Source organism: Erpetoichthys calabaricus, chromosome 13 (genome assembly GCF_900747795.2).
Source record: "Erpetoichthys calabaricus chromosome 13, fErpCal1.3, whole genome shotgun sequence".
In the NCBI taxonomy this organism is placed as follows: domain Eukaryota; kingdom Metazoa; phylum Chordata; class Cladistia; order Polypteriformes; family Polypteridae; genus Erpetoichthys; species Erpetoichthys calabaricus.
Genome location: NC_041406.2, coordinates 29,149,981 through 29,175,601, shown reverse-complemented (window position 1 = coordinate 29,175,601; position 25,621 = coordinate 29,149,981). Strand labels below are relative to the sequence as shown.

Genomic DNA, 25,621 nt, shown 5'->3' with positions numbered 1-25,621 from the left:
ACACGTCTGCTGAGTGATTTGTTGGCTGAAAGTCCTCAGTGTTAGTGTGTTAGCGAGAGGATGTGCAGCATTGTTCATAATGGCACTCAGTTTTATCTTCCTCTCCTTTTCTACGACCTCCAATGTGTCCCATAACTGAGCCTGCCCCTTTAATTAGCTTATTTTCTCAGTGAGTCTCTCTTCAGGGGATGTTACCAGCCCAGCACACTGCAATGTATAAAATCACTTGCTCTGTCCTTTCTTCTCTAGTTCCTCTGTGTTCTGATTTCAGTCCAACCTGTCATTGATGTGGACCCCCAAGTACTTGTAGGAGTGCTCCACATCCACTCCCTAAACAGTGACCAGACGCAGAGGCTCTTTGGTACGGCGGACTTCAATAACCAGTTCCTTGGTTTTGCTGATGTTAAGATGCAGACAAATCTGCACATCAAGAATCAAACTTCTCCTCCTGACTTCTCTCTTCCATCTCACCCCCCTTATCAATACACCCCATAACTGCAGAGTCATCTGAGAATTTCTGCAAGTGTCATGAGCTGGTGTTATATTTATAGTCTAAGGTGTACAGAGTGAAGATAAAAGAGACAGGCCAGTTCCTTGTGGTGCTCCAGTGTTACTCACATGCATATCAGAATCAGAGTCCTTGAGTCTCACAAACTGCAGTCTGCCCGACAGAGAGTCCATTAACCTGGACACCATAGTCTCATCCACCTCCATATCTCTGAACTTACTCCTTAATAGGTAGGGATGGCTGGATGGTATTGAAGGTGCTGGACAAATCAAAAAATATAATACTTACGGTGCTGCCAACTTTGTCCAGGTGAGATCCCCAATGAAGTCAAGTTTGTAAATTTCTGTTATATTTGTGCCTCCGTCGATGTAGGCCCATGTTCTTTCAGCTCAAAGGAAACTAAGTAAGCCGAGTTGTATGACAGGATCGTGGCACATTACGATATGGCATAACCCGAACAGCAGCACAATAGTGGGTGAGTCAGACAGTTGACATTGTGAGGTCTTTAAGTTACTGCAGCAGGTACTATACCGGCTTCCTCTTCCCATATCTCTGATTGACCTTCATAAGGCTTATGTCACTGTCTGGCAAGATAATACATTTTGAAGGAGTGTCCTGTTTAGAAGGAAAGTCCATTTGCAAACAACAAATAATACATGCAACAAAGAGCAATCCCATAACAGCCAGGATAATCTGGAGACTTCCTGTCATGATAAAAACAGCATACTAGAGGTGATGCAGGTGGTTAGACTTCAGTCACGTGACTGGATTGCTTGGCTATACTGTAGATCAGCACTTCCCAAACTCAGTCCTGGGGACCCCCTGTGGCTGCAGGTTTTTGTCCCAACCATCTTCTGTTTTTAATTGGACTCCTAGCCCAATTAAGTGAGCTGTTATTTCCCAGTTTCTGTGTTTTGGGGTCAATGGAGAAATAACAAAACTAAGTTTTTTGATTAAAATGTACTAAGCACTTATAAGGGGAAAGTTTTTTTTGTTTTAAATTTTTATTAATTTTCAGTCTGATTTTCATTCTGCTTTTTCAGGTGTTCTGATCGTTTAATTTATTATCTACTAATTAGTGGGTCTGACACTAAAGTTATTACAGCCTTTCATCATTCAGTGTTGTTTACCTGGCTGTCAGTCCTGTTTTTTTTAATTATCATTATTAGGATACAATGAAGGGTGCAAACTGCACAAAAAAAATAACAAAACAATAGGACAACAACAAAAGAGAGGTAAGCGTTTAAAGTAAAAGAAGAAATATTTCTAAACGTCTTATAAGTGCGAAAATCATACTGCTGTGTTTTTCTAAAGGCAGAATAAGTGAAGGGAAAAAAGACCATCTAAATAAATGAGATCAATTATTATCACTAATTGTGAATTTGGCTGGAATAAAAACCTGCAGCCACAGTGGGTCCTCAGGACCGAGTTTGGGAACCACTGCTGTAGATGAACCTCTGGGAAAATGATTTAAGTGAAGTATTATCAATATTGTAAGTAATACTGTTTAACTGTAAAAGCACATACAGCCAGAAAAGAAGAAAATGACAGCATGTGCGCTTCTGTGACACAGCAGATTTTCCAGTTAATTCTCCTAGGCAGACATTGTGTTTCATACTGTATACATAGCAGCTTGTAAATGTGATAAACATTACAGTGATTACTGGTTGCAGTATTGTCTTCTTTATCCCGGTTTTAGATTCCACTGTTTTAAGATTCCACTGAGGCTATGTATTCCATTTATGTTGCTTTCGGTGGGGGGTTTTGAATAAACAGAAATGCTGTGGGGTGTGGGATGGACCTTTTTGTGGGAGTGAGAGAAGGTAGGCTGAAGCAGGTGGAAATGAATGGAAGGTCATCTGGAACGGCCAGGAACAGGTTTGAAAAATCAACTCCATTCATTTGTCCATTTTCTGTGCATGCTTAATCCAGTTGAGGGGCAGGGTTTGGAGGGTTTGGTTGAAGCCTGTTTTGGCAGCATTGGGCTCAATTTAGGAATGAAACCAGTATAGGATGCCAGTCCTTCACAGGGTGCACTCACCCACACACTTTCAAAGATCTCACTTAGAGTTTTCTGTCAACTTAATATACATGTGTACTGACTGCCCAGAGCGGCAGTCATTTTGAATGGAGATGGATTTGAAAATGGATTGTAAAAAATAGCTAGCCATTGTCAAAACTAGTAACATAAGATTTAGCAGCCCAGTCTAGGATGGGTTAGGGTTAGGGTTAGGTGCTAGGGTTAGAATCATAGCGAGAATGTCAGAAAACTAAATTAGAGTGAAAGCCTAAATGTTAAATGCAAACCTTAGTCGTGATGCAGAAGAGTTCAGAACTCTTAATGGTCAAACAAAAAATGCTAGGTGTTAGGTTGTGTCCTTAAACTTGGGCGATGAGCGCTCTTGTATCAGTTATCACACTGATGGTGTCACTGAGCACAACTTTCAGGAGACGTTGTCTGGGAACCTGTGAACACATTCCTAAATGCGAGTGTCATAAACAGCACCATCTAGGACGAAAACAAGATGGCGCCATGGCAAAACGTATTTAATTTCAAACACCACTAAAAATGTGTCAAATTCTAAAACCAATGTGATGACAAGATTCCTTGACTTGTAAAACCCATAAAATGAGGTTTCAATTATTTTTTGAGGCCAACAAGAATCTGTAAAAAAAAAAAAAGTTCAATATAAACTCCAGATCATGGCCACATGTATTTGAGATGTGAAAGGAAAACTGAAGTATGTGGAGATAAACAAGGCCGACACAGGGAGAGCATGAACATTGGCCACAGAAAAGTGATGAAACTGGGATTCAAATCTGGTCTTTTGAAGGCGAGAGGACGCAAAGCTAACCACACTATCAGAAAGGCAGAAACAGGGAACAATTATCAGGCGCCCTGCTAAAATCTCTGAAGCAGGGGTTGTGAACCACTGCATTAATTTTAATGGCAGGCGTTTTTTAATACTCACCTATGTGTATTTGCAGAACAATATATCAGGAAAAAGTGTGGGCAATGCTTTGGTCTGGAATGTTTAATGTGATTTTTTTGTATTGTATAACCTACTGTTCACCATTTTCATTAACAGAAATTAAAATACATTGTTATGTAACTTGACTCTGTGATGTGCTGAAATCTGCCCAACAGGCAATTAACATCTGTTTAAAAAAAGAAAACCAGAAATAACTGCAGAAGTGCTAGACAACAGTTCACTTCTAAAGATTATGATTGTTGATGTGCATTTCTTCTTACTATTCCTACTACACCAACAGTCAAACTTCACACAGACATTAGCTGCACATCATGTCCTTGTAAGAGTTTGAATGTGATGGTCCATCCCATTTCATTGTTCAATTCATTCCAAGTGAAATGTTTGAAATTTATTATAAAGCAATTGAAACATGCTCTTGGAATAATCAGATGTATTTGCTACTCTCCTCATTTCTTTACATAGTCATCATCTGCTTAAATATCCTGAAGCAACTGCATGAATCCTCTTCCTGCAGCAGTCTGAATCCTGCACTCACAACCACTCGTTCAGTAACCCCATCACCACTCACAAACATCTCTAAGGACTGCACAGAGGTGGAAATCTGGGCTATGGGGTGGATGAGGAAAAGCAGTATATCTCAAGTCTCTCTATTATAAAATAAAATCTTGGAAGGAGATGAGACGTGATTTTCTCGGAGTGATACTTATATGTCCTGTGAGACGAGTCTTTGTGACAAGAGATTTAACCACGCCCGGGACCGGAAATAAAGGACAAAGAATAGATGACAAAGTAGAATGTCGTAAAGAATTAAAAAATGTTGGCACGGTACACATGCAGAGCTGGTTAGAGATAATGAAAGTATGAAAATTCAGAAGTCTCAAAAAAAGGATAGGAAAGATCGAATTAGCACAAATGGAAATGATTACTCGGTGAAATAACGGAACAGCGAAAAGAGATCGAATATATTGTTCAGATTTAAAGTTTATGTCAGAGACTTGTAGATCGCCTAATTTGTGTTGCCAGCGAGAATTAAGAGATTCCAAAAACATTGGCACGGTATAAAGTCCCGTAAGACAGAAACTTTTAACAGATAGATAGATAGATAGATAGATAGATAGATAGATAGATAGATAGATAGATAGATAGATAGATAGATAGATAGATAGATAGATAGATAGATAGATAGATAGATAGATAGATAGATACTTTATTAATATGAGATTCCTTCAAGTCACGCCCTACTTACAACTATTTTCAAAGAAGACCACGGTCATCTAACCTCAGTTGTGTGAATGCTTTTGACAGACACACTTCCTGTGCTCTCAGCTCTTAGTCGTGTGAATGCTTTTTGGCAGACACAGTTCCTGTACTCTTAAATTTAATATAAATTTTATCAGGACAATAATTTTATTCGACTAAGCGAAGAAGAAAGAGCATGGATAAACATTCGAAAAAGTCATTTTATTTATTAGAGAGAAAAACGCTATTCACTCACAGGCAGTTATACATTGCGTTGTCAGGATGCAAGTCCAAACACAGAATCAAAGCTCAATGCGATCTTGAAGAAAAGTTAATTCCAAATATTGTTTTTACTAAGGTTTTAAAGTAAAAGTGAAAATAATGCATATGTAACAATTCCCATAAAAATAACAATCTCTTTAAATTGTGTATCTGGTTAACCAAACCCAGGGGTGGGTGAGTGAAGCCTAGTAAAACCAAAAAATATTGTCCATGACTGCCTGCAGAAGGAACTTCTCATGAGGAGAGTTTGGATGATGCCAATCCATTGACTGTCTTTTGGTCTTCAGTTTAAAGTGATATTCCCATCTGTCAGCCCCAGGAACAATCCACAACAAGACTATTTGTCTTCAAGCTTGTAACAAGAGAGAATATTTAACATGCCTCTATATACACAGTAGTGTGAGAGACGGTTAGGCTTCACAGAAAACCACATTCAGTGACTTCAGGAGGTATTCAGATGCCGTCACCTTTTTCACACTTTCTTATATTGCAGCCTTATGCTAAAATCATTTAAATTTATTGTTTCCCCCATCAAACAACACTCAAATACCCCAGAAGTACAAAGTGAACACAGGATTTTAGGATTTTTTGCAAATTTATAATGTTGTTCACAGACACACAGTGTGGTTGACCTCGAATTCTTTTTCGTAAGCTAAGATTAAATTCTCCCGCCAAACATTTTCTTGCAATTTTTTGTAAACGTCTAAAGTTCTCATCATTCAAAGTTAAATTAAGGAAAGATTTATTTGTTAATAAAGACAAACTACACCTCAATATGATCCCTAGTAAGTCAAATGTTATGTGATGTAAAATTACACACAGCCATGGTACAGACCAGGCAGCACCATAAAATGTTGCTTGAAAATAGTGCACATCAACCTCATAAAATGTAATGTCATATACACTTGCTTGAAAGTAGTGTACATGTGTGGTGCACATCGAACAGGGCGCAGATCAGGTAGTGGCAGGAACAATAGCTTTTGTAGTTGTACCCAAAAGAAGTGGTGGGGTTTTCATTTTCTTGTAATAAGACAGATTTCAGTGTACTCTGTACACATAACAATAATGACTAGTGCTGATCTTTGAAATTCACCAAAGCATTTTTCGCTACATGATATTCTTTGTTTGCCTTTAGACCTTGTTTGCCAAGTATTTTCTGGGTAGTTCGCCGTGGCTGGCTTAGTGAATCATTTTTTTTCCCCAGCACCCTATGATGCCTTGCAAGACCAGTGTGACAGGACAGAGCTGTGGCTGCCATGACAGAACTTTCAAGCATGTGTACTATAAGATCACTGCCTGATCTGCTTCATGCAGGGAGGATGTCAGGACTTGAACCAGCCAACATGCACCACACATGCCTTTAAAAAACAAAACACCTGCAGTATTTTGATTTGAGGGATAAATGAGCTGACCATACTGAGAATATTATGAGTACTGCCTCAGAATACTGTATATAGCACTGATCCTTATGCACTCCCTTGGTCGTTAGTCTCTGCGTGGGGCGCCACATGTGCAGCTATGAGTCAAGACAAGTCTTAGAGCCCTCAACCTCCCGAGAAAACTCCTGAGATCCTGTGAAATAATAATAATAATGAGAGATTTATTACTATTTACAAGACAAATCTATCATCTTGATTAAATAAAGTGTTTGCAAAGATATATTGAAAACAAAAAAAAAAGCTGAAACTAGAGCCATGACTTTAAACAATAGAAAGAGAGTCCCATGCTGCCGCTTCACGACACAGCCAATAGGTGTGTGGCCAAAAATTGGAACTCTGTGAGTGCAGTGATATGTTTGTCATTAGCCATGGTACCTGTTGAAGACAGATAGTAGAGAAATTCAAAAAAATATTAGCAATCTCTTGTCCTATGTGTACTTGGAGCACATTTCCTCCGTATTTGCATGTGCCTAAATCTCTTTTCACCAGCCCTCCCTTTTTCAAGCATGTTCCCGTAAAGCGTGCTTATTAAACCCTGTCATTATTTTCAAGCCATCTTTCTCACCTCCTGTCAGGTGTTATACCTTCTGTCACTGAAGATGACTCTCTAGGCATGCCTCCTATGCCTGTAATCCTCTGTGTGCATCTCACGCTGGTACTTACTCTTTCGTCGTGTCACCAAAGCCAAATTGACCAATCACACCAAAGCCAAAATGACCATTCAGAATGCTCTGAGGGACTGAACATACAGACCTTAGTGGTTTGTTACAAAGGTCAGGTCAGGTTGGGGATCGTGCACTGGTACAGCGCATTGCTGTACCCACCACACAATGACACGCGGTCCCGTCCCACCCTCTGAAAACGACCATCTCTCTGCTGCAGCCAGGTGTTAAATGGGCATCCTCTTGGTCTGGGTCAGCCACTCGGGTCCTCAACAATGAGGATCCTGCAAGCTGGATCACCCTCTGGGAATTGCGCCACATGGCCATAGTCCCATAATTGACGCTCCTGCACAATGCAGGTAATGTACCCCATTCGGGACTTGGTGAGCAACCACTCATTCAACACAAAGTCAAACCAGCAGTACACAAGGATTCTCCGAAGAGACACAGTACCGAAGGCCACAATAATCGGTTCAGCATAGTTGGCAGATGCTTCCCTCAGTGCCCTAAGGGACACTTAAAAGATCATTGCACCATTATAATCCACTCAAAACTAGTTCAGTTTGTCCTTCTCCATTTACTTCAATGCATTTCACAGAGTTCAGTGAATTTCCTGAACATTTTCAGGATTCTGCCAAACTCACGGCAAAGCGAACTCTGCGGGATTCGTTTATCACTAATAATGATCCTGTAAACCTGTTACACTTTGTGACTCTGTGTTTCCACTATGTTAACCAATCCGTTATGTGTAATTTTTTTTTATAATAATCACAATCCTTTTTTCATTTATCCTGTGTCTTGACATTATTCAAAGTGTAAGGAGATGCCAGGATGGGACACTCATTTCACAAAACAGTCGTTCAGGTATCTACTGCATGTACAGTAACTTCTGTTAGAGTTCATTATCCAAACTTGTTTTGTTCTTATTTAATGGATTAAAGGGATTTTTATGAATGGCTATTCCAATACGTACAATGTAAAAAAAGTTCATATTGATCACAAATATCACTTGAACATTTTCCTATTGCATGCAATTTAATCGCAGTCACATATTTTTGTGATTTTCTCTCATATTTTAAGTATGCATCTACAGTACAACAACTACAACTGAAAAATCTGTAGTGATCCACAAATAGCGGCACCACAACCAACAATGCAGCTCAGATATACCAAGCACCACGAGTGGAACAGCTGGGCTAAAGAGTCTCATTATATCTAAAAGAACTGGCCGCTCCGTAATGGCAGACAAGTGTGTGGCATGTAAGTCACTTGTTGATCCATCAAGTAGATTTTTCATATGAAACCTGGATTGACGAGGAAGGTGAAGGATTTCAATTTCTGAGATGGATGTTTTCGTGCATAACTGATGACAACCTTCAGGAAGGCATTTTTGTTTGTCTACAAATCAGACACATCATCCATGGCAAGCGGTTTGAAGATCTGCTAGTGGCGCTGGTGGAAATCGCATGGAAGGCATTCAATGATGTTGTTGAGAATTTTCCTGGCAACTACAGAATATCAGACTAGGTTCATTCAGCTGGTTGACAACATGCTTCAAGCATACAAAGAAGTGCAATGTGACACTAAAAGTTCTTTTTCTGTGTTTACACTTGGACTTCTTTCCTGCATATTTTAGTTCAGTCAGCATTGAACATCATGAAAACTGCAACAATGGAAAAGAGGCATCAAAGCAAGTGGAATCCATTAATGCTGGTTGACTATCATTGGACTGTGAAACGAGAAGCATCACATGCAGCGTACAAATTAAAATCAGTATCAGCTCAACTGAACGCGTCAGCATCATTAAGTGATTAAACACACTAAATTCAATGCAAATTAATTACACTTCTTCAGATTCCCACATGATACAGTCAGTTTGAAGTTACATTTATATTCAACTTGTAGCCCCCTATACTAATCACTGGAAATTCCTCAGGTAGCAAACCTTTTCAAGAAAACATGCTGATTAATGAATTATCCTTAGAATACATCATCACGCAAGAGCCTTACAGAGCTTTGAATTTAGTGTTAGCTAAGCATGAATTGTGCCCTGCTCTTCTCTAATATGACAATCTTAATACATAATTTCGCCAGTCTCCTCACTCACTCACTCACGTCCGTCCGAAGCCGAATGCGCAGTCGCCTTCTGCGCACATCGCCTTCTGCGCAAGTCCGAAGCCGAATGCGCAGTCACTTTCTGCACAGCTGCTTGAAAAACCTTATGAGACTGACATCGCGGCAGGCGGCAGATATACGTCCGCGAAAATTCAAAGAGAAAGGTGACTACGGCCGCGAAAATTCAAAGAGAAAGGCGACTTCGACCAATATCCAACCCCAACATCACGGGAGGCGGTGGATTTACGGCCGCAAAAATTCAAAAACAAAGGCGACTTTGATTAAAGCTCTAGAGGCCTGAAAGGCGATTTTGACTACAGCTCAAGGCCTAATTACACATTCATTCAATACACCTATATCAGGATTGTGGTGCTTATACTTATTACTATTCCACTCGTGCCCGTTTCATTTTACGTTGTCGAAACGGGCTCTTTGTCTAGTTATTTAGAAATGATGCTCGTCTTTGAAAAATTGGTACAACCCACAAATAAAACAGAGTAATGGGGTAAGCTGCAGCCCCCACAACAATGTCTTGGATTAAAGAGGATCAAAATTGGATGGATGGATGAATGAATGAATGAAGGTTTACTCTGACCCTGACTTGTTAATTCAGATTACAGATCTGAAATACGTTTTTGTCAAGCGGACTTAAAGTAGTGATGGTGATAATAATAATAATAAATCCTTTTTGCCCTCTTTCATTTCAGGTTAATCCTACTGAGAATTTCATCTGCGTGGGAGCCCTCCTGTTCTTGTACACTGGAGACTTTTACTTAAACATCAAGTTTCAAGATGATAATTCCAGCCGTGAGCTGCCACTCGCCTGGTTCTGTTTGCCGAGTGTTCATCTTAAAGCCCTTGATGCTACTCTGGAGACAAAATTTTAAAGCATGCTTTTATTTAATTTCAGTTATTTGCTACTGTTAAACTCTTTGGTAAGAGTAATGCCAGCTTAAATTAGGTTTTATTGTCTCTGCAAGAGCAGTCGTATACACAGAATAAGATTTAAAATATAATGAAATATCATTCAAAGTCCTTCTGACTCCATTAGATGTTTGCTCGACTCATTAAAATAATAATAAAAAAAGTTAAGAATATTTTCCTTTATATCATTTTAAATTTTAAAAAATTGTCTTTTGCCTGAATGCAGTATTTGGGCCATTTGTTCCAGGAGCTTAAAGCGCTTTGCTGCAGTTTCTGAGATAATCACTGATGTGCTGCACAACCAATTGTTATATTAATAAGAGCAAACTTGAAAATTATAACATCCATCCACTGTTTTGAAGCTGTATGACTCGATAATACTGTATATCATTGTCCTGTAGTAGACTGGTATCCCATCCAAGATGGGTGCCGCTGCCCCTGTGCCGCTAATTTGGATTAAGCAGGGAAGGTTTGAGACTGGCTGGATGTGACGAAGCTCCACTCACCTTTAACATGTTAAGATTACTAAGCTCTGTTCATGTCCTTCTGCCTGTTTATATGGCTTTATAAAACCCTAAATATTTCAAACATGTGCAGTGTGGTGAAAAAAATGATCTATTTGTTAAAAATATGTCTACTTGTCCTTTATTGAGATTAAGACTGTCACATACAGTATGTTATGGTGTTGTATATTATGGGTATTTTAGTTAATGGGCAGATTTGAACATTTAACAATAATGCTAACGCTTCCTTTTGGCCAAACAAAGCAGTAGTTGGCCAAGGAAAATAGTAACATTATTAAAGGCATTCACGATTAAAACAATAAAAGCGTCAATATGTTGATAGACTAATTGAGTATGTAAAATGTTCATTTGTTGGTGGATGCTTAACACCAGATCTAATGTAAAGCATTAAGACTGAGCAACTTCTATGAATTTATAATAAAAAAAGAATTATAATGGGGAAATACACTGTTTTATCTGTGTACCTGTACAGTCACTTGAGAAAATCAAAAGCTCTAGTTATTCAAAATACATTACATTTACATATTTGGCTAAAGCCTTCATCCAAGGCAACATTTATAATACAATTGGGTTACATTTCTTTTGGCTTTCCAATTCCAAAACAGAAATGCAGTCTGACTTAACATCACAAGCTCCAGAGTTCTGGCAGCACTGCATATTTTGTTGAAGAAAACGAGCTTCAGAGTTGTCATCTTTAGTGTTAACGCCTGTAAGGAGCGGAATCGTAGACTCCATAATTAGGGTTGGACCTGGGGCACAGGTACTGGATCTTCAGATTGAGGGCTCACGTCGAGCACAGTGTGTGCTGAAAAGCTCATTTTAAGATGACATCCATATTTATTATCTTGACTGAGGCCGGGCTGTAAGGAAAAGTAAAATAAAAGCAGATGAGTTGGCTTTGAACCATTTTTTATGTGTAAAACTGCTGAAGGAAAGAAAAACAAAACAAAAGCAATTTTAATGTATATTAAACAAACCTGCATGAAATCAAGGAATGCTGTTTTTAGTTAATTATAGAGATGATGATTTTTTTTGTGTTGTTGTATTATATGCCAACTGTTTCACATTCATGCCAATAAATTATAATGTACTTTGTGTTAATGTACTATATAAAGATGGAAACTTTTTCTTTATGAATCCTATACCTTTGATGTATACTCCAAAGTGAACTTTATAACACCCAGCCCTGAATAGGATGAGAAGGACCAGCTGAAGCAGTGGACCAGTTTGGCCATAAGGGAAAGGTGTAAAATGAGGATACCAGTCCATATGGAGTACACGTACAGTCTGGTGAAAAGTAAGTACGCCCCAGGAAATTTTTTTTTCTCCTTTTTTAACATTTCTGGACGTATCAATCTTCATTTAAACAGTACCTTTAGATAAATGTAATGTAATTGGGGAAAACAAAATTGAAAACTTGACTTTGTGGTCGTTTGTTCAACAAAAAATGGGCAGATATGCCATTTCTGTCTGTAGAACAAGTAAATCAGCCCTTGGTTCTAATAACTGGTATATGTCCCTCAATGAGACATTTCCTATAACTGTCTAGAAGTCTCTGACACTGACACCACTCCTCCATGCAGAATCCTTTCAGCTCTGCAATGTTTGTGGGGGGTCTTGCATGCACAGCCTGTATCGAATAATTTCAATGGGATTCAGATCCCATACAATCCAGAACATTCCATTTGCATTCCTTTCAGCCTCTCTTTGATGGATGTACTGATATATTTAAGGTCCTTGTCATGTTTCAAGGTCCTCTTTTGGTTGACCTTTAGTATTGTGACAGTCTCACATTGTCCTTATTGTAGTCTCTGTTACAATGAAGAATTTCTGTAGGATTCTGTGATGGTGAGCTGTCCAGGCCCTGATACTGTAATGCATCCCCATACCATAACATTTCCACCCCCATGCTTTACAGTTGGTATCAGGTTTTTCTGGTCAAATGCTTTCTTTGGTTTTCACCAAACATATCTTCTCCTACTGTGGCCAGATAACTGTAACTTTGCCTTGTTTGTCCAGCGCACATTGTTCCAGAAGTCCTAGTCTTTACCCCGATGTTCATTCTGAATTGCAAGGCTTTCCTCCTGACACAGTTCCCATCCATCCATCCATCCATCCATCCATTGTCTCCCGCTTATCCGAGGTCGGGTCGCGGGGGCAGCAGCTTGAGCTGAGATGCCCAGACTTCCCTCTCCCCGGCCACTTCTTCTAGCTCTTCCGGGAGAATCCCAAGGCGTTCCCAGGCCAGTCGAGAGACATAGTCCCTCCAGCGTGTCCTGGGTCTTCCCCGGGGCCTCCTCCCGGTTGGACGTGCCCGGAACACCTCACCAGGGAGGCGTCCAGGAGGCATCCTGATCAGATGCCCGAGCCACCTCATCTGACTCCTCTCGATGCGGAGGAGCAGCGGCTCTACTCTGAGCCCCTCCCGGATGACTGAGCTTCTCACCCTATCTTTAAGGGAAAGCCCAGACACCCTGCGGAGGAAACTCATTTCAGCCGCTTGTATTCGCGATCTTGTTCTTTCGGTCACTACCCATAGCTCATGACCATAGGTGAGGGTAGGAACATAGATCGACTGGTAAATTGAGAGCTTCGCCTTGCGGCTCAGCTCCTTTTTCACCACGACAGACCGATGCAGCGCCCGCATTACTGCGGATGCCGCACCGATCCGCCTGTCGATCTCACGCTCCATTCTTCCCTCACTCGTGAACAAGACCCCGAGATACTTGAACTCCTCCACTTGGGGCAGGATCTCGCTACCAACCCTGAGAGGGCACTCCACCCTTTTCCGGCTGAGGACCATGGTCTCGGATTTGGAGGTGCTGATTCTCATCCCAGCCGCTTCACACTCGGCTGCGAACCGATCCAGAGAGAGCTGAAGATCACGGCCTGATGAAGCAAACAGGACAACATCATCTGCAAAAAGCAGTGACCCAATCCTGAGCCCACCAAACCGGACCCCCTCAACACCCTGGCTGCGCCTAGAAATTCTGTCCATAAAAGTTATGAACAGAATCGGTGACAAAGGGCAGCCCTGGCGGAGTCCAACTCTCACTGGAAACGGGTTCGACTTACTGCCGGCAATGCGGACCAAGCTCTGGCACCGATCGTACAGGGACTGAACAGCCCTTATCAGGGGGGCCGGTACCCCATACTCTCGGAGTACCCCCCACAGGATTCCCCGAGGGACACGGTCGAATGCCTTTTCTAAGTCCACAAAACACATGTAGACTGGTTGGGCAAACTCCCATGCACCCTCCAGGACCCTGCTAAGGGTATAGAGCTGGTCCACTGTTCCGCGACCAGGACGAAAACCACACTGTTCCTCCTGAATCCGAGGCTCGACTATCCGACGGACCCTCCTCTCCAGGACCCCTGAATAGACTTTTCCAGGGAGGCTGAGGAGTGTGATCCCTCTGTAGTTGGAACACACCCTCCGATCCCCCTTCTTAAAGAGGGGGACCACCACCCCGGTCTGCCAATCCAGAGGCACTGTCCCTGATGTCCATGCGATGTTGCAGAGGCGTGTCAGCCAAGACAGTCCTACAACATCCAGAGCATTGAGGAACTCCGGGCGTATCTCATCCACCCCCGGGGCCCTGCCACCAAGGAGTTTTTTGACCACCTCGGTGACCTCAGTCCCAGAGATGGGGGAGCCCACCTCTGAGTCCCCAGGCTCTGCTTCCTCATTGGAAGGCATGTTAATGGGATTGAGGAGGTCTTCGAAGTATTCCCCCCACCGACCCACAACGTCCCGAGTCGAGGTCAGCAGCGCACCATCCCCACCATATACAGTGTTGACACTGCACTGCTTCCCCTTCCTGAGACGCCGGATGGTGGACCAGAATCTCCTCGAAGCCGTCCGAAAGTCATTCTCCATGGCCTCCCCAAACTCCTCCCACGCCCGAGTTTTTGCCTCAGCGACCACCAAAGCCGCATTCCGCTTGGCCTGCCGGTACCTATCAGCTGCCTCCGGGGTCCCACAGGACAAAAGGGTCCTGTAGGACTCCTTCTTCAGCTTGACGGCATCCTTCACCGCCGGTGTCCACCAGCGGGTTCGGGGATTGCCGCCACGACAGGCACCGACCACCTTACGGCCACAGCTCTGGTCAGCTGCCTCAACAATAGAGGCACGGAACATGGCCCATTCGGACTCAATGTCCCCCACCTCCCTCGGGATGTGGTCAAAGTTCTGCCGGAGGTGGGAGTTGAAGCTACTTCTGACAGGGGGCTCTGCCAGACGTTCCCAGCAGACCCTCACAACACGTTTGGGCCTACCACGCCTGACCGGCATCCTCCCCCACCATCGAAGCCAACTCACCACCAGGTGGTGATCAGTTGACAGCTCCGCCCCTCTCTTCACCCGAGTGTCCAAGACATGTGGCCGCAAGTCCAACGACACGACCACAAAGTCGATCATCGAACTGAGGCCTAGGGTGTCCTGGTGCCAAGTGCGCATATGAACACCCCTATGCTTGAACATGGTGTTCGTTATGGACAATCCGTGACGAGCACAGAAGTCCAATAACAAAACACCGCTCGGGTTCAGATCAGGGGGGCCATTCCTCCCAATCACGCCCTTCCAGGTCTCACTGTCATTGCCCACGTGAGCATTGAAGTCTCCCAGCAGAACGAGGGAGTCCCCAGAAGGTATGCCCTCTAGCACCCCCTCCAGGGACTCCAAAAAGGGTGGGTACTCCGAACTGCTGTTCGGTGCATACGCACAAACAACAGTTAGGACCCGTCCCCCCACCCGAAGGCGAAGGGAGGCTACCCTCTCGTCCACCGGGGTAAACCCCAATGTACAGGCTCCAAGTTGGGGGGCAATAAGTATACCCACACCTGCTCAGCGCCTCTCACCGGGGGCAACTCCAGAGTGGTAGAGAGTCCAGCCCCTCTCAAGGAGATTGGTTCCAGAGTCCAAGCTGTGCGTCGAGGTGAGTCCGACTATATCTAGCCGGAACCTCTCAACTTCGCGCACTAGCTCAGGCTCCTTCCCCTTCAGAGAGGTGACATTCCACGTCCCAAGAGCCAGTTTCTGTAGCCGAGGATCGGACCGCCAAGGTCCCCGCCTTCGGCCACCACCCAACTCACACTGCACCCGACCTCCTTGGCCCCTCCCATAGGTGGTGAGCCCATGGGAAGGGGGACCGACGTTGCCTCTTCGGGCTGTGCCCGGCCGAGCCCCATGGGTGCAGGCCCGACCACCAGGCGCTCGCCATCGAGCCCCACCTCCAGGCCTGGCTCCAGAGTGGGGCCCCGGTGACCCGCGTCCGGGCAAGGGAAAACGCTGTCCAAAATTGTTTTTCTTCATAGGAGGTTTGTTTAACCGCTCTTTGTCTCATCCCTCACCTAGGACCAGTTTGCCTTGGGTGGCCCTACCAGGGGCATAAAGCCCCGGACAACAGAGCTCCTAGGATCATTGGGACACGCAAACCCCTCCACCACGATAAGGTGACGGTTAAAGGAGGGGGACACAGTTCCCATATAGATCTAATCTGTGCAGCCTCTTTCTAACGGTAGACATATGCACTTTGACCTCAACAATGGCAAGAACTACCTGTGAGGCCCATGATAAAATTCTTGGGTCCTTAAAACTAGAATCCCTGAAGCCTATGAAAAAACTCGTAATGCTTGGCCATCTTAAATTCCTTCACACCTCTCCGTCAGCATCTTTTGTTTTGAAAATGTGTCAAGCAGCACAAACAGCCTGCTATCCCATCTCCCCCACTGACACAGCTGTAGTTCTCCTAGCTCAAGTCTCTTTATCTTGGTTTGATGTGTCTGGAATTGTATACGGTAAACAATATATCCTTATTATGAATACATACATTCCATGTGTGTTCCGTGTCTACAATGATCTGGGTAAATGTAGGATGAAAGGAAATGTGAGGCAAGAACTGTTAAACACATAAACAAAGTTTTTTCATATTATAATAATAGCAAAATGCTGACATGAAGTGTATAATGTGTGAAGACTGAAGTTCAAATATCAAATACTTTCACAAAAGCTATAGCAAAACAAGTGCGCCCTTATTCAAGAATAGATAGATAGATAGATAGATAGATAGATAGATAGATAGATAGATAGATAGATAGATAGATAGATTAGATTATTAATCCCAAGGGGAAATTCACATACTCCAGCAGCAGCATACTGATACAAAAAAAAACAATATTAAATTAAAGAGTAATAAAAATGCAGGTAAAAACAGAGAAAAATAAAGTTGTACACGGAGCTGCTGAAAAGGCTGCCACTCTCGAATATAACCAACGAAAAAGAAATTATTAAACTGAAGCCCAAATATCAATTGTATGGCTGGTTTAGAGGTAAATAGTGGCTGCTTCTAAATCAAGAGGTTGTGGGTTCGATCCCGGGTCTTCCTCACATTTACCATTATGAGTAGTGAGCAGCTGTTAGTGTTACTATTATATAATTAAAACAAACAGTTGATTTGAGTCTGAGGCTTAAATTAAACAGGTTCTCCAAACTCCTCCCTAATGATGTTCTCGTTTGCACCTGATCTGCAGCACCTCATTCAGATTTTAGGTATTTCAGGCAGTGATTAAAGTAGGATTTACCAAAGTAGGAAGCACTTCAAGTTAGAGAATATTTTATCAATGACACCTCTACATGATAACCACCTCTTTCCACCCTCTCGAACTTACACAGCTTTTAATGTTTGGAAAATGTATGGAATGAAATCATTTAGAGATTTGTATATAAATAATCTCTTTGCGTCCTATGAACAATTAGTCTAAATTTAGTTTCCCATCAACAAAATTTTCCCACTATCTCCAAATTAGACACTTTACTTAATTAAATCTGCTCAATTTTCCTCACCTCCCACCTATTTCTACTCCAGAAGAGATATTGATCAGTCTTGAAGACTCAGACAGAATTTCTATAATATATAAAAACATTTTACAGTTCCTTCTTGTTAAAGATACCAGAGTACAGTGGGAAATGGATCTTTTACTCAACATTTCAAAAACAGAGTAGAAGGCAGCCATGCACAGAATTCACTCGAGCTCCATATACACAAAGCATTCAATCATTCAACTTGAAATATTTTATCAAGCACATTTCTCTCATTTAAAATTGTCCAAAATCTTTCCAGGGTAAGACCTAACTAGTCAACGTTGCAATCGAGCTCCAGCCTCACTGTTTTGGGCATGTACTAAATTAACATCTTTCTCGACCAAAATCTTGAAATGCCTCTCAGACAGCCTTGGGGTCCCAATCTCTCCTAACCCATTAACAGCTGTGTTTGGTGGACTCCCAGATGGGCTTAAAGTGGAGAAGGACAAACAAACTGGAATTGTCTTTACTTCATTATTAGCACGTAGACTTATCTAATATATAACTGATGTTATATATTATTTGAAAATGGGGAAAAAAATCAAATTCTCTCTTAGAAGACCTGTGCCCTGTGTCACAATCCCTCTTAACTCATTAACAGGTCTGTTTGGTGTTCTTCCAGATGGGTTTGAAGTGGAGAAGGACAAACAAACGGTGATTGCATTCACTACACTTTTGGCACGCAGACTTATTTTGCTAAACTGGAAGAATCCTAACTCTCCTCTTTTAAGTCCGTGGGAAACTGATGTTTTATATTATTTGAAATTGGAAAAAATCAAATTCTCAGTTAGAGGATCTGTACAGAACTTTTTCAAAACCTGGCAGGATCTAATCAATAATATTTTAGAATAAGCTCTTAAAGCACCGAGGAAGCAATTCTCTCCTCATTTGTTTCTCTTCTCCATTCATCTCTATTGCCCTATTAAACTCATCAATTTAGGTAGGTTTACAAGCTTTAAGGTTCACCCCAATGGCCATGCTCTCTTTCTCAGGGGTGGGGGTCAATCTGTTTTCAATTCTATTTTTTGTAAAAGCTGATCTATTTGTATGGAATGATTAAAATTAATAAAATTTAAAAAAAAAAAGAACACCTGTGTAAAACTTTTTTAAAGCCTGACGTGATCTCATCAATAACATTTTAGAATAAACACTGTAGCAGTTAAGGCTTTTGTCCACCTCTCGAACCCTCAGGTACCACTCTGAACACCAGGTAAAAGTACAGTAACTATTTATTTTACTATTGGACAGTGCACAAAGCACCCTCCACTCCACACTCATAAACACAATAATTCTCTCAATAAACAATCCTCCTCGCCCAGACACGTCGCCACCCTACCTCCCAGCTCAGCTCAGTGTTCTGGGCTTCCCACAATCCTTTTATAGCCCCTGACCCGGAAATGGTTCCTGGCAAAACCCACAAGTCCGTTTTCCTTCCGGGTCAGGGCAAACAGTCCTTTTCTTCATCCCAGGAGCACGTCGCTTCCTCCAGTCACGTGACTGTGACGCACTCCCGGGTTATAGGGCACGCAAGAGTCCATGAGGCCCTGCTGGAGGTCGGGGCACCATCATGCTGTCCGGAGGGCTCCTCCTAGCAGCCTGGGGGTGGCGACTGGAGTCCATAGCCGGTCGTCCATCACAACAGTTATATTGGGGAGAGACTCCTTTCCCTCTTTACTACTCTCAAAGTTTTACTCTGGCTGTTGGCCTTCCTGTCTTTCTCACAGGTGAGGGTTGATTTGAATTCAGTTTTGTTAAGTTTGACTTGATTGTATGGAATGCTTTATGCATTTTAATAAATTCAATAAAACATTTTAAAAAAGAAATAGAACTTTCTTCGCTGTATCTGCAAAACTGAGTGTTCATTAATTCAGTTAGGAAATAGTTGCATTGCTAGCATGGACTGTTGGATAAGTCAGCAAACAGCTGATTGACTGTTATGATATGAACATTTGAAAGTATGACTGTGTGACCAAATATAGAGAAATATGAAACAAGATAAGTAAGCCTTAAACCGAACTTTCTTTAAGCAAGAACTTTTATTTTCTTTAATATCAGTTTTTTTCCTCTATTTTTGTGTGAATTGTTTTGCTTTGAAACTTTACTAAAACTTTTAAAATGAAGATATTTGGACTGTGTTATTATTTGAAAACCTTTCACACTAGTGCCAGAATTGTCCTGTGAAGTAAACTAAAAGCTGCAGAACGTTGGTTACTTTGGTACAAATGTAGGTACAGTTGTGAATTACATATTTCAAATAGCGCTTCTAAAACACAACGCGTACAGAGCTGTTGTAGTGACTTACCATGTCCCACATTTTATAATTTGTGATTTAAGTTCTTGCATATTATCCTAAAGGTGTGTATACATTTAGCTTTTCTTCTTTGTAATTAAAGTATTAGATTTATAGCTGTAAATATGTCAGTGGTACTCAGGCCAGCCTCTAGGGAGCTATGGAGCGTCTCCACTTCATTAGCCCCGTAGCGTGTAACTCCTTGCCTATTACTGAACTCTCTGTTTAATTTGACTTGCTGTCTCCTTGCTTTTTGCTTGCTCTTCTAATGACGCCACAGCATGACATCTGGCAGAGATTTATATTGACTTTCAAACTTGTAGCACATGGAAGTGCGCCACTGCCACTGAGACCCGGCAGCTCACTGCTCTTCTTCAGGTCGTCTGTGACAGATGAGCTCTGATGGGCTGAATGTTCTCCTCTCCTCTCCTCCTTCTGTGCTCTTTGTACTTTTGTTCCACAGCTGCTGTGTAACTGATTATGTTAAACTGCAGTTGAGGTCAGAAGTTGACATACACTTGGGGTGAAGTCACTTTATGACCCCTCCAAAGATTTTATACTAACAAACTATAAATTTGGCATATCATGTAAGATATTTACTTTGTTCAGAGCAAAAGTAATTTTTTTCAACAATGTTCACAGACAGATTATTTCACCTTTTCTTGACTATATAGCAATTCCAGCAGGTCACAAGTTTGTTAATAACCACTTTGTTAATATTTGCTAGCATTGCCTTTAAATTGTTTAACTTGAGCCAAATGTTTTTGGTTGCCTTTCATAAGCTTCTTATGATAAGTTGCTGGAATTTTGGCCCGGTCCTCCAGACAGAACTGGTGTAATGGGACATGTTTGTAGGTCTCCTTTCTCAAACACACTTTTTCAGTTCTGCTCACAAATTTTCAGTCAGACTGAGGTCAGGGCTTTGTGTTGGCCACAATACCTTGACCTTGTTGTCCTTAAGCCATTTTGCCACAACATTGGTGATCTGCTTGGGGTCATTGTCCATTTGCGACTGAGCTTCAGCTTCCTTGCTGAGCTCTTGAGATGTTGCTGCACTATTTAATATTCCTTCCCCATGATGCCATCTATTTTGTGAAATCCACCAGTCCCTCCTGCAGCAAAGCACCCCCACAATATGATGCTCCCACCCCCATGACAGTTGGGATGGTGTCCTTTGACTTGCAAGCATCACCCTTTTTCCTCCAAACATAACAAAGGTCATTAAGGCCAAACAGGATTCATCAGACCAGAGGCCATTTCTCCAAAAGTTAAGATCTTTGTCCCCATGCGCCATTGCAAACTGCAGTCTGTCTTTTTTATAACGGCTTTGGAGCTGTGGCTTCTCCCTTGCTGAGCAGCCTTTCATGTAAGGTCGGTATAGTACTCGTTTTATGGTGAATATCGATACTTGTCTGCTTGTTTCCTCCAGCATCTTCAGAAGGTCCTTTGCTGTTGTTCTGGGATTGATTTTCACTTTTCGTGCGAAAGTCCGTTCTTCTCTAGGAGACAGAATGCGACGGCTGTGTGTTCCCATGGTGTTTATACTTGTGTATTATTGTTTATTGTTACAGATGAACAGTGGAACCTTCAGGCATTTGGAAATCGTTACCAAGGATGAATCAGATTTGTGGTGGTCCACGTTTTTTTTCCTGAGGTCTTGGCTGATTTCTTTTGATTCTCTCATTTTGTCAAGCAGAGAGGCAGTGAGTGGTAGGCCTTAACATCCATTCACATGTTGACTCCAGTTAGGCTTATTGGCTATCAGAAGCTAATTGTCTAACTGCCTAATGTCTTGACATCATTTTCTGGAATTTTCCAAGTTGTTTAAAGGCACAGTTAACAAAGTGTATTTAAAGTTGTGACCCACTGGAATTGTGATATAGACAATAAAAAGTGAAATAATCTGTGGTTATTGTTGGAAAAAAATTCATTTTGCCCTGCACAAAGTAGATGTCTTAAATAATATGCCAAATTTATAGTTTGTTAGTATAAAATCTGTGGAAGGGTTATTAAGTGAGTTTTAAAGAATTCACACTAAATGCATGGAAACGTCTGACTTCAGCTTTACTTACACACAATATAGACGATAATATACTATATTAACACTAGAATCCCTGAAGCTTACGAAAATCAAATGAGCTCACGCTAGTGTTCAGATCTGGCAGTGCCGTGCTGACGGTGTATCAAAGGCTTCTTTTGGGCGCATACACCGTCAGCACGGCACTCCCTGATCTAAACACTAGCATGGAGAGTTGCTCGCGTACTGAAGTGATCTTTAGCTGTAGACACGGAACATACATGAAATGCATGTGTTCCAAATAACGATATATTACTTACCCTATACAACTCCAGGCACCTCACACCGAGATAAACAGACTGGAGCTGGGAGAAGTTTGCAACTCACTTCATCTCCGTCTTGGGGAGTGTGGGATAGCAGGCTGCTTGTGCTGCTCGACACTTTTACAAAACAAAAGACGCTGATGAGGAGAGGTGAAAAAGGAATTTAAGGTGGTCCGGGATTACAGGTTTTTTCGTAGGCTTCAGGGATTCTAGTGTTAAGGTATCACCACTCACACTTACTTCAGGGTCTGGACCTGATGGTCCTGTGGCTTCTCCTCCTCCTGAATCCTAACCACAGTGGTTGCAGAGGCATGGATCCTTAGGATGTGTTGTCTCCTCTGGATTTAAGGTCTTACTGATTCCTTGCCCGGCTCATGAAGGGTCATCTCTTCTGGAGCGTTTCTGTGTTCCAGTTTGGCTTCACTACCATCCAGGTGACAAACGCATTGCAAGTCGAGACGTCCAAGATATTCAAAAACATTACAAGTGGCCAGTGTAGGGTGTTTCTTTTGCAGCTGTAGCCACTCACCTGCCTATCTGAGGTATCTACTCCTCCTTTTGTAGTATTGTCATCCATAATAATTTGCGGTTTGATGAGGATTGACAGTGAATATGTGGGCAAAAGAGTGATGGGAATAGAAGAACAGGAGAAGGAAAAGGGCAGAAGGCCAAAGCAGAGGAGGATGAATAAAGTAAATGAAGTAAAGGAAAAGGGTCTGACTCGAGAGGAGGTGTTTGGAAAAGGTCGAACAGGCACATCGATCCGATACAGAAGTAGGAAAAGATAAAATGGAGAAAGATGCTCCACGTCACAGAATCTCTGACCTCTATTTAGTGTGCTCATGAGTAACACATAAGGCACCAAGATTGTTTCAACCCATGAATAGAAACTTATAACTTGAATTGACAGGCCTGATCTTTGTACTCTTCAACTGAGGTCTTATTTTTTTATTATTGTTCCCACCATTGTCAGCTTTCTATTCAGGAGTTCCTGTCCCAAATTGTGCAAATAAAAAAGAAAATGGTCACATGTGATATTGTGACCATGAAGACATCCTGTCATATCCAGCTCAACCCTCATCCCATGGTTTTTCTCAGGAGATCCTCCATCGGGCTTTTCATATACAGTCATCCCTCACCTATCACGGGGGTTATGTTCCAGAGCCCCCGCGATAGGTGAAAATCCGCGAAGTAGCAACCTATATTTATTTTATTATTTATATATATTTTAAGGCTTTTTAAACCCTTCCCACACTCTTATAAGCCTTTCTCACTCTCTTATTAACCTTTCCCACACTCTTATAAACACTTCCTATGCTCTTAAACACTTTCTACACTCTTAAACATCGCAGAGCAACACTACGCACAGCGATCAGACGTCGACGTGTCTGCCTCTTGCTTTGTGAAGGGGGGCAGGTGAACGCACGCTAAGCAGAAGTGGACTTTGTGCTGCTTCTGCCAAAATGCCTGCTTGTCGATCTGCGCATTCTGAAGGAGGGGGGGGGGGGGGTGAAGGCTGAACGCACGTTCGCTCAAACCCCCCTCCCCAGAGGCGCGGTACGCTCCTGCCACTTTGCGTTGTACACGGGGGAAGAGCTGAATGCACGCTAAGGAGAAGTGGACTTTGTGCTGCTTGTCATTCTGCGTGTCAATAATTTAAAAGCCTGTACAGCAGCTGTTTTCCTGTCTCACTGCCTTGTCTTGCGTTAAGTTAAAATGTTTTATAATAGAGAGATGTTACTCATATCCTTAGCCCGACATCCACATATCATATGTGTTAACAAAGTGTGTTTTATAAGTTTACATGTGTTTAAAGTGTGTGGGATGGGTATTTTAAGGCTTAAACTATAAAAATGTTTATTTATATGGTCTTTCTATATCGCAGATTTTCACCTATCGCTGATGGGTCTGGAACTTAACTTCCGCGATAGGCGGGCGATCACTTGTATTTAAAAAACCCGCGATACAGTGAAACCGCAATAGGTGAACCGTAATATGGCGAGGGATGACTGTATCTGTATGTTCCATGCATATCATGGTTGGCAGTGATGTAAATGATTGATCCAATGGGATTAGGTGTTGGGTATTTAGAAACAATGCCTCTAAAGGGATGTTATTGTTGTTTTACAGACAGTTTCCACACTTACATTGTTCCCAGCACAATTTTGTGGAGGTTACAGTCAGAGGATGTACTGATTAAAAACTCATCCCTTAGTATGTTCTTCTAACAAAATGAGCCAAGGGCTTTGAATCTCAGTTTGAAAAAATAATTTGTTGTACCTTTTTCTTTTTTTTTAGTAAACAGTGAAAAAAAGGTTTCATAGGCCCGAACACCACATAACAGTTCATCTTGTGATGTACAATGACCCTCACCCAGTAGTATACAATACAATACAATACAATACAATTTATTTTTGTATAGCCCAAAATCACACAAGAAGTGCCACAATGGGCTTTAACAGGCCCTGCCTCTTGACAGCCCCCCACCCTTGACTCTCTAAGAAGACAAGAAAAGCTCCCGAAAAAACCCCTGTAGGGAAAAAATGGAAGAAACCTTGGGAAAGGCAGTTCAAAGAGAGACCCCTTTCCAGGTTGCTTGGGTGTGCAGTGAGTGTCAAAAGAAGGGGGTCAATACAATACAATACACATAACAGAAGTAATCCTCAATACAGTATAAAAATAAAAATTTTAGAAGTACGGAGCAGAATTTAACAGTAGATGATATCACATAACTGCGGTGGGCTGGTGCCCTGCCCGGGGTTTGTTTCCTGCCTTGCGCCCTGTGTTGGCTGGGATTGGCTCGAGCAGACCCCCGTGACCCTGTAATTAGGATATAGTGGGCTGGATAATGGATGGATGGATGATATCACATAATATGATTTGGATTTGTTTAGAGTCCTGGAGACCTCAGCCATCAAGCTGCCTCCCCCATTTGGCCATTCCACAGCTGAAATAGCGCTAATCCGATGAAAGGACTCCTCTTTCCCACGATTCCTGCGATCCTCCATCAGGGATGACTTTACTTTAGGCAGGCAAAACAGTATCACTTCTATAGAATTCTCATTTGCTGATGACAATAAAGGATCGTGTGCAGAACTGTTCTGCCAGTACCAATGACCCAAATGAGCACAGTCACAGTCCTCCTCCACCATTAAAAAATACTGGGATGATATATTGGGACAATGAAGTTGTTCGCTAACCAAATTCGCTTGGTAGACTGAATTGTTCATCTCAAAAATAAAGCTGAAACGCCCAAATTCTCACCAAGAAATGTGTTTGACTGGCAAGTAGTGTTGATCAGTGAATTTTGTCAAAGCGTTATGCGCAGCGAATTTTCTGTGCTCGCATTTGCCCTTGTTTGTTGAATTATTTACTTTGGCCGGTGTTGTAACAGCTAACGATGGATGGGACTGCCCCCCAGGTATATAATGCTGATCATTTGC

General features: G+C 42.1%; 1 protein-coding gene across 1 annotated transcript in view; it reads left to right on the top strand.

The window, feature by feature from the left end:
- Nucleotides 1–11,817, top strand: part of trappc9 (trafficking protein particle complex subunit 9) — an 845,084-nt gene extending 833,267 nt beyond the window's left edge. Inside the window, exon 23 of the mRNA XM_028818061.2 lies at nt 9,946–11,817. Coding sequence (XP_028673894.2) covers nt 9,946–10,125 — 180 coding nt within the window. The 3' untranslated portion in view covers nt 10,126–11,817. The remainder of the gene's footprint in view (nt 1–9,945) is intronic.
- The last annotated feature ends 13,804 nt before the right edge of the window (nt 11,818–25,621 follow it).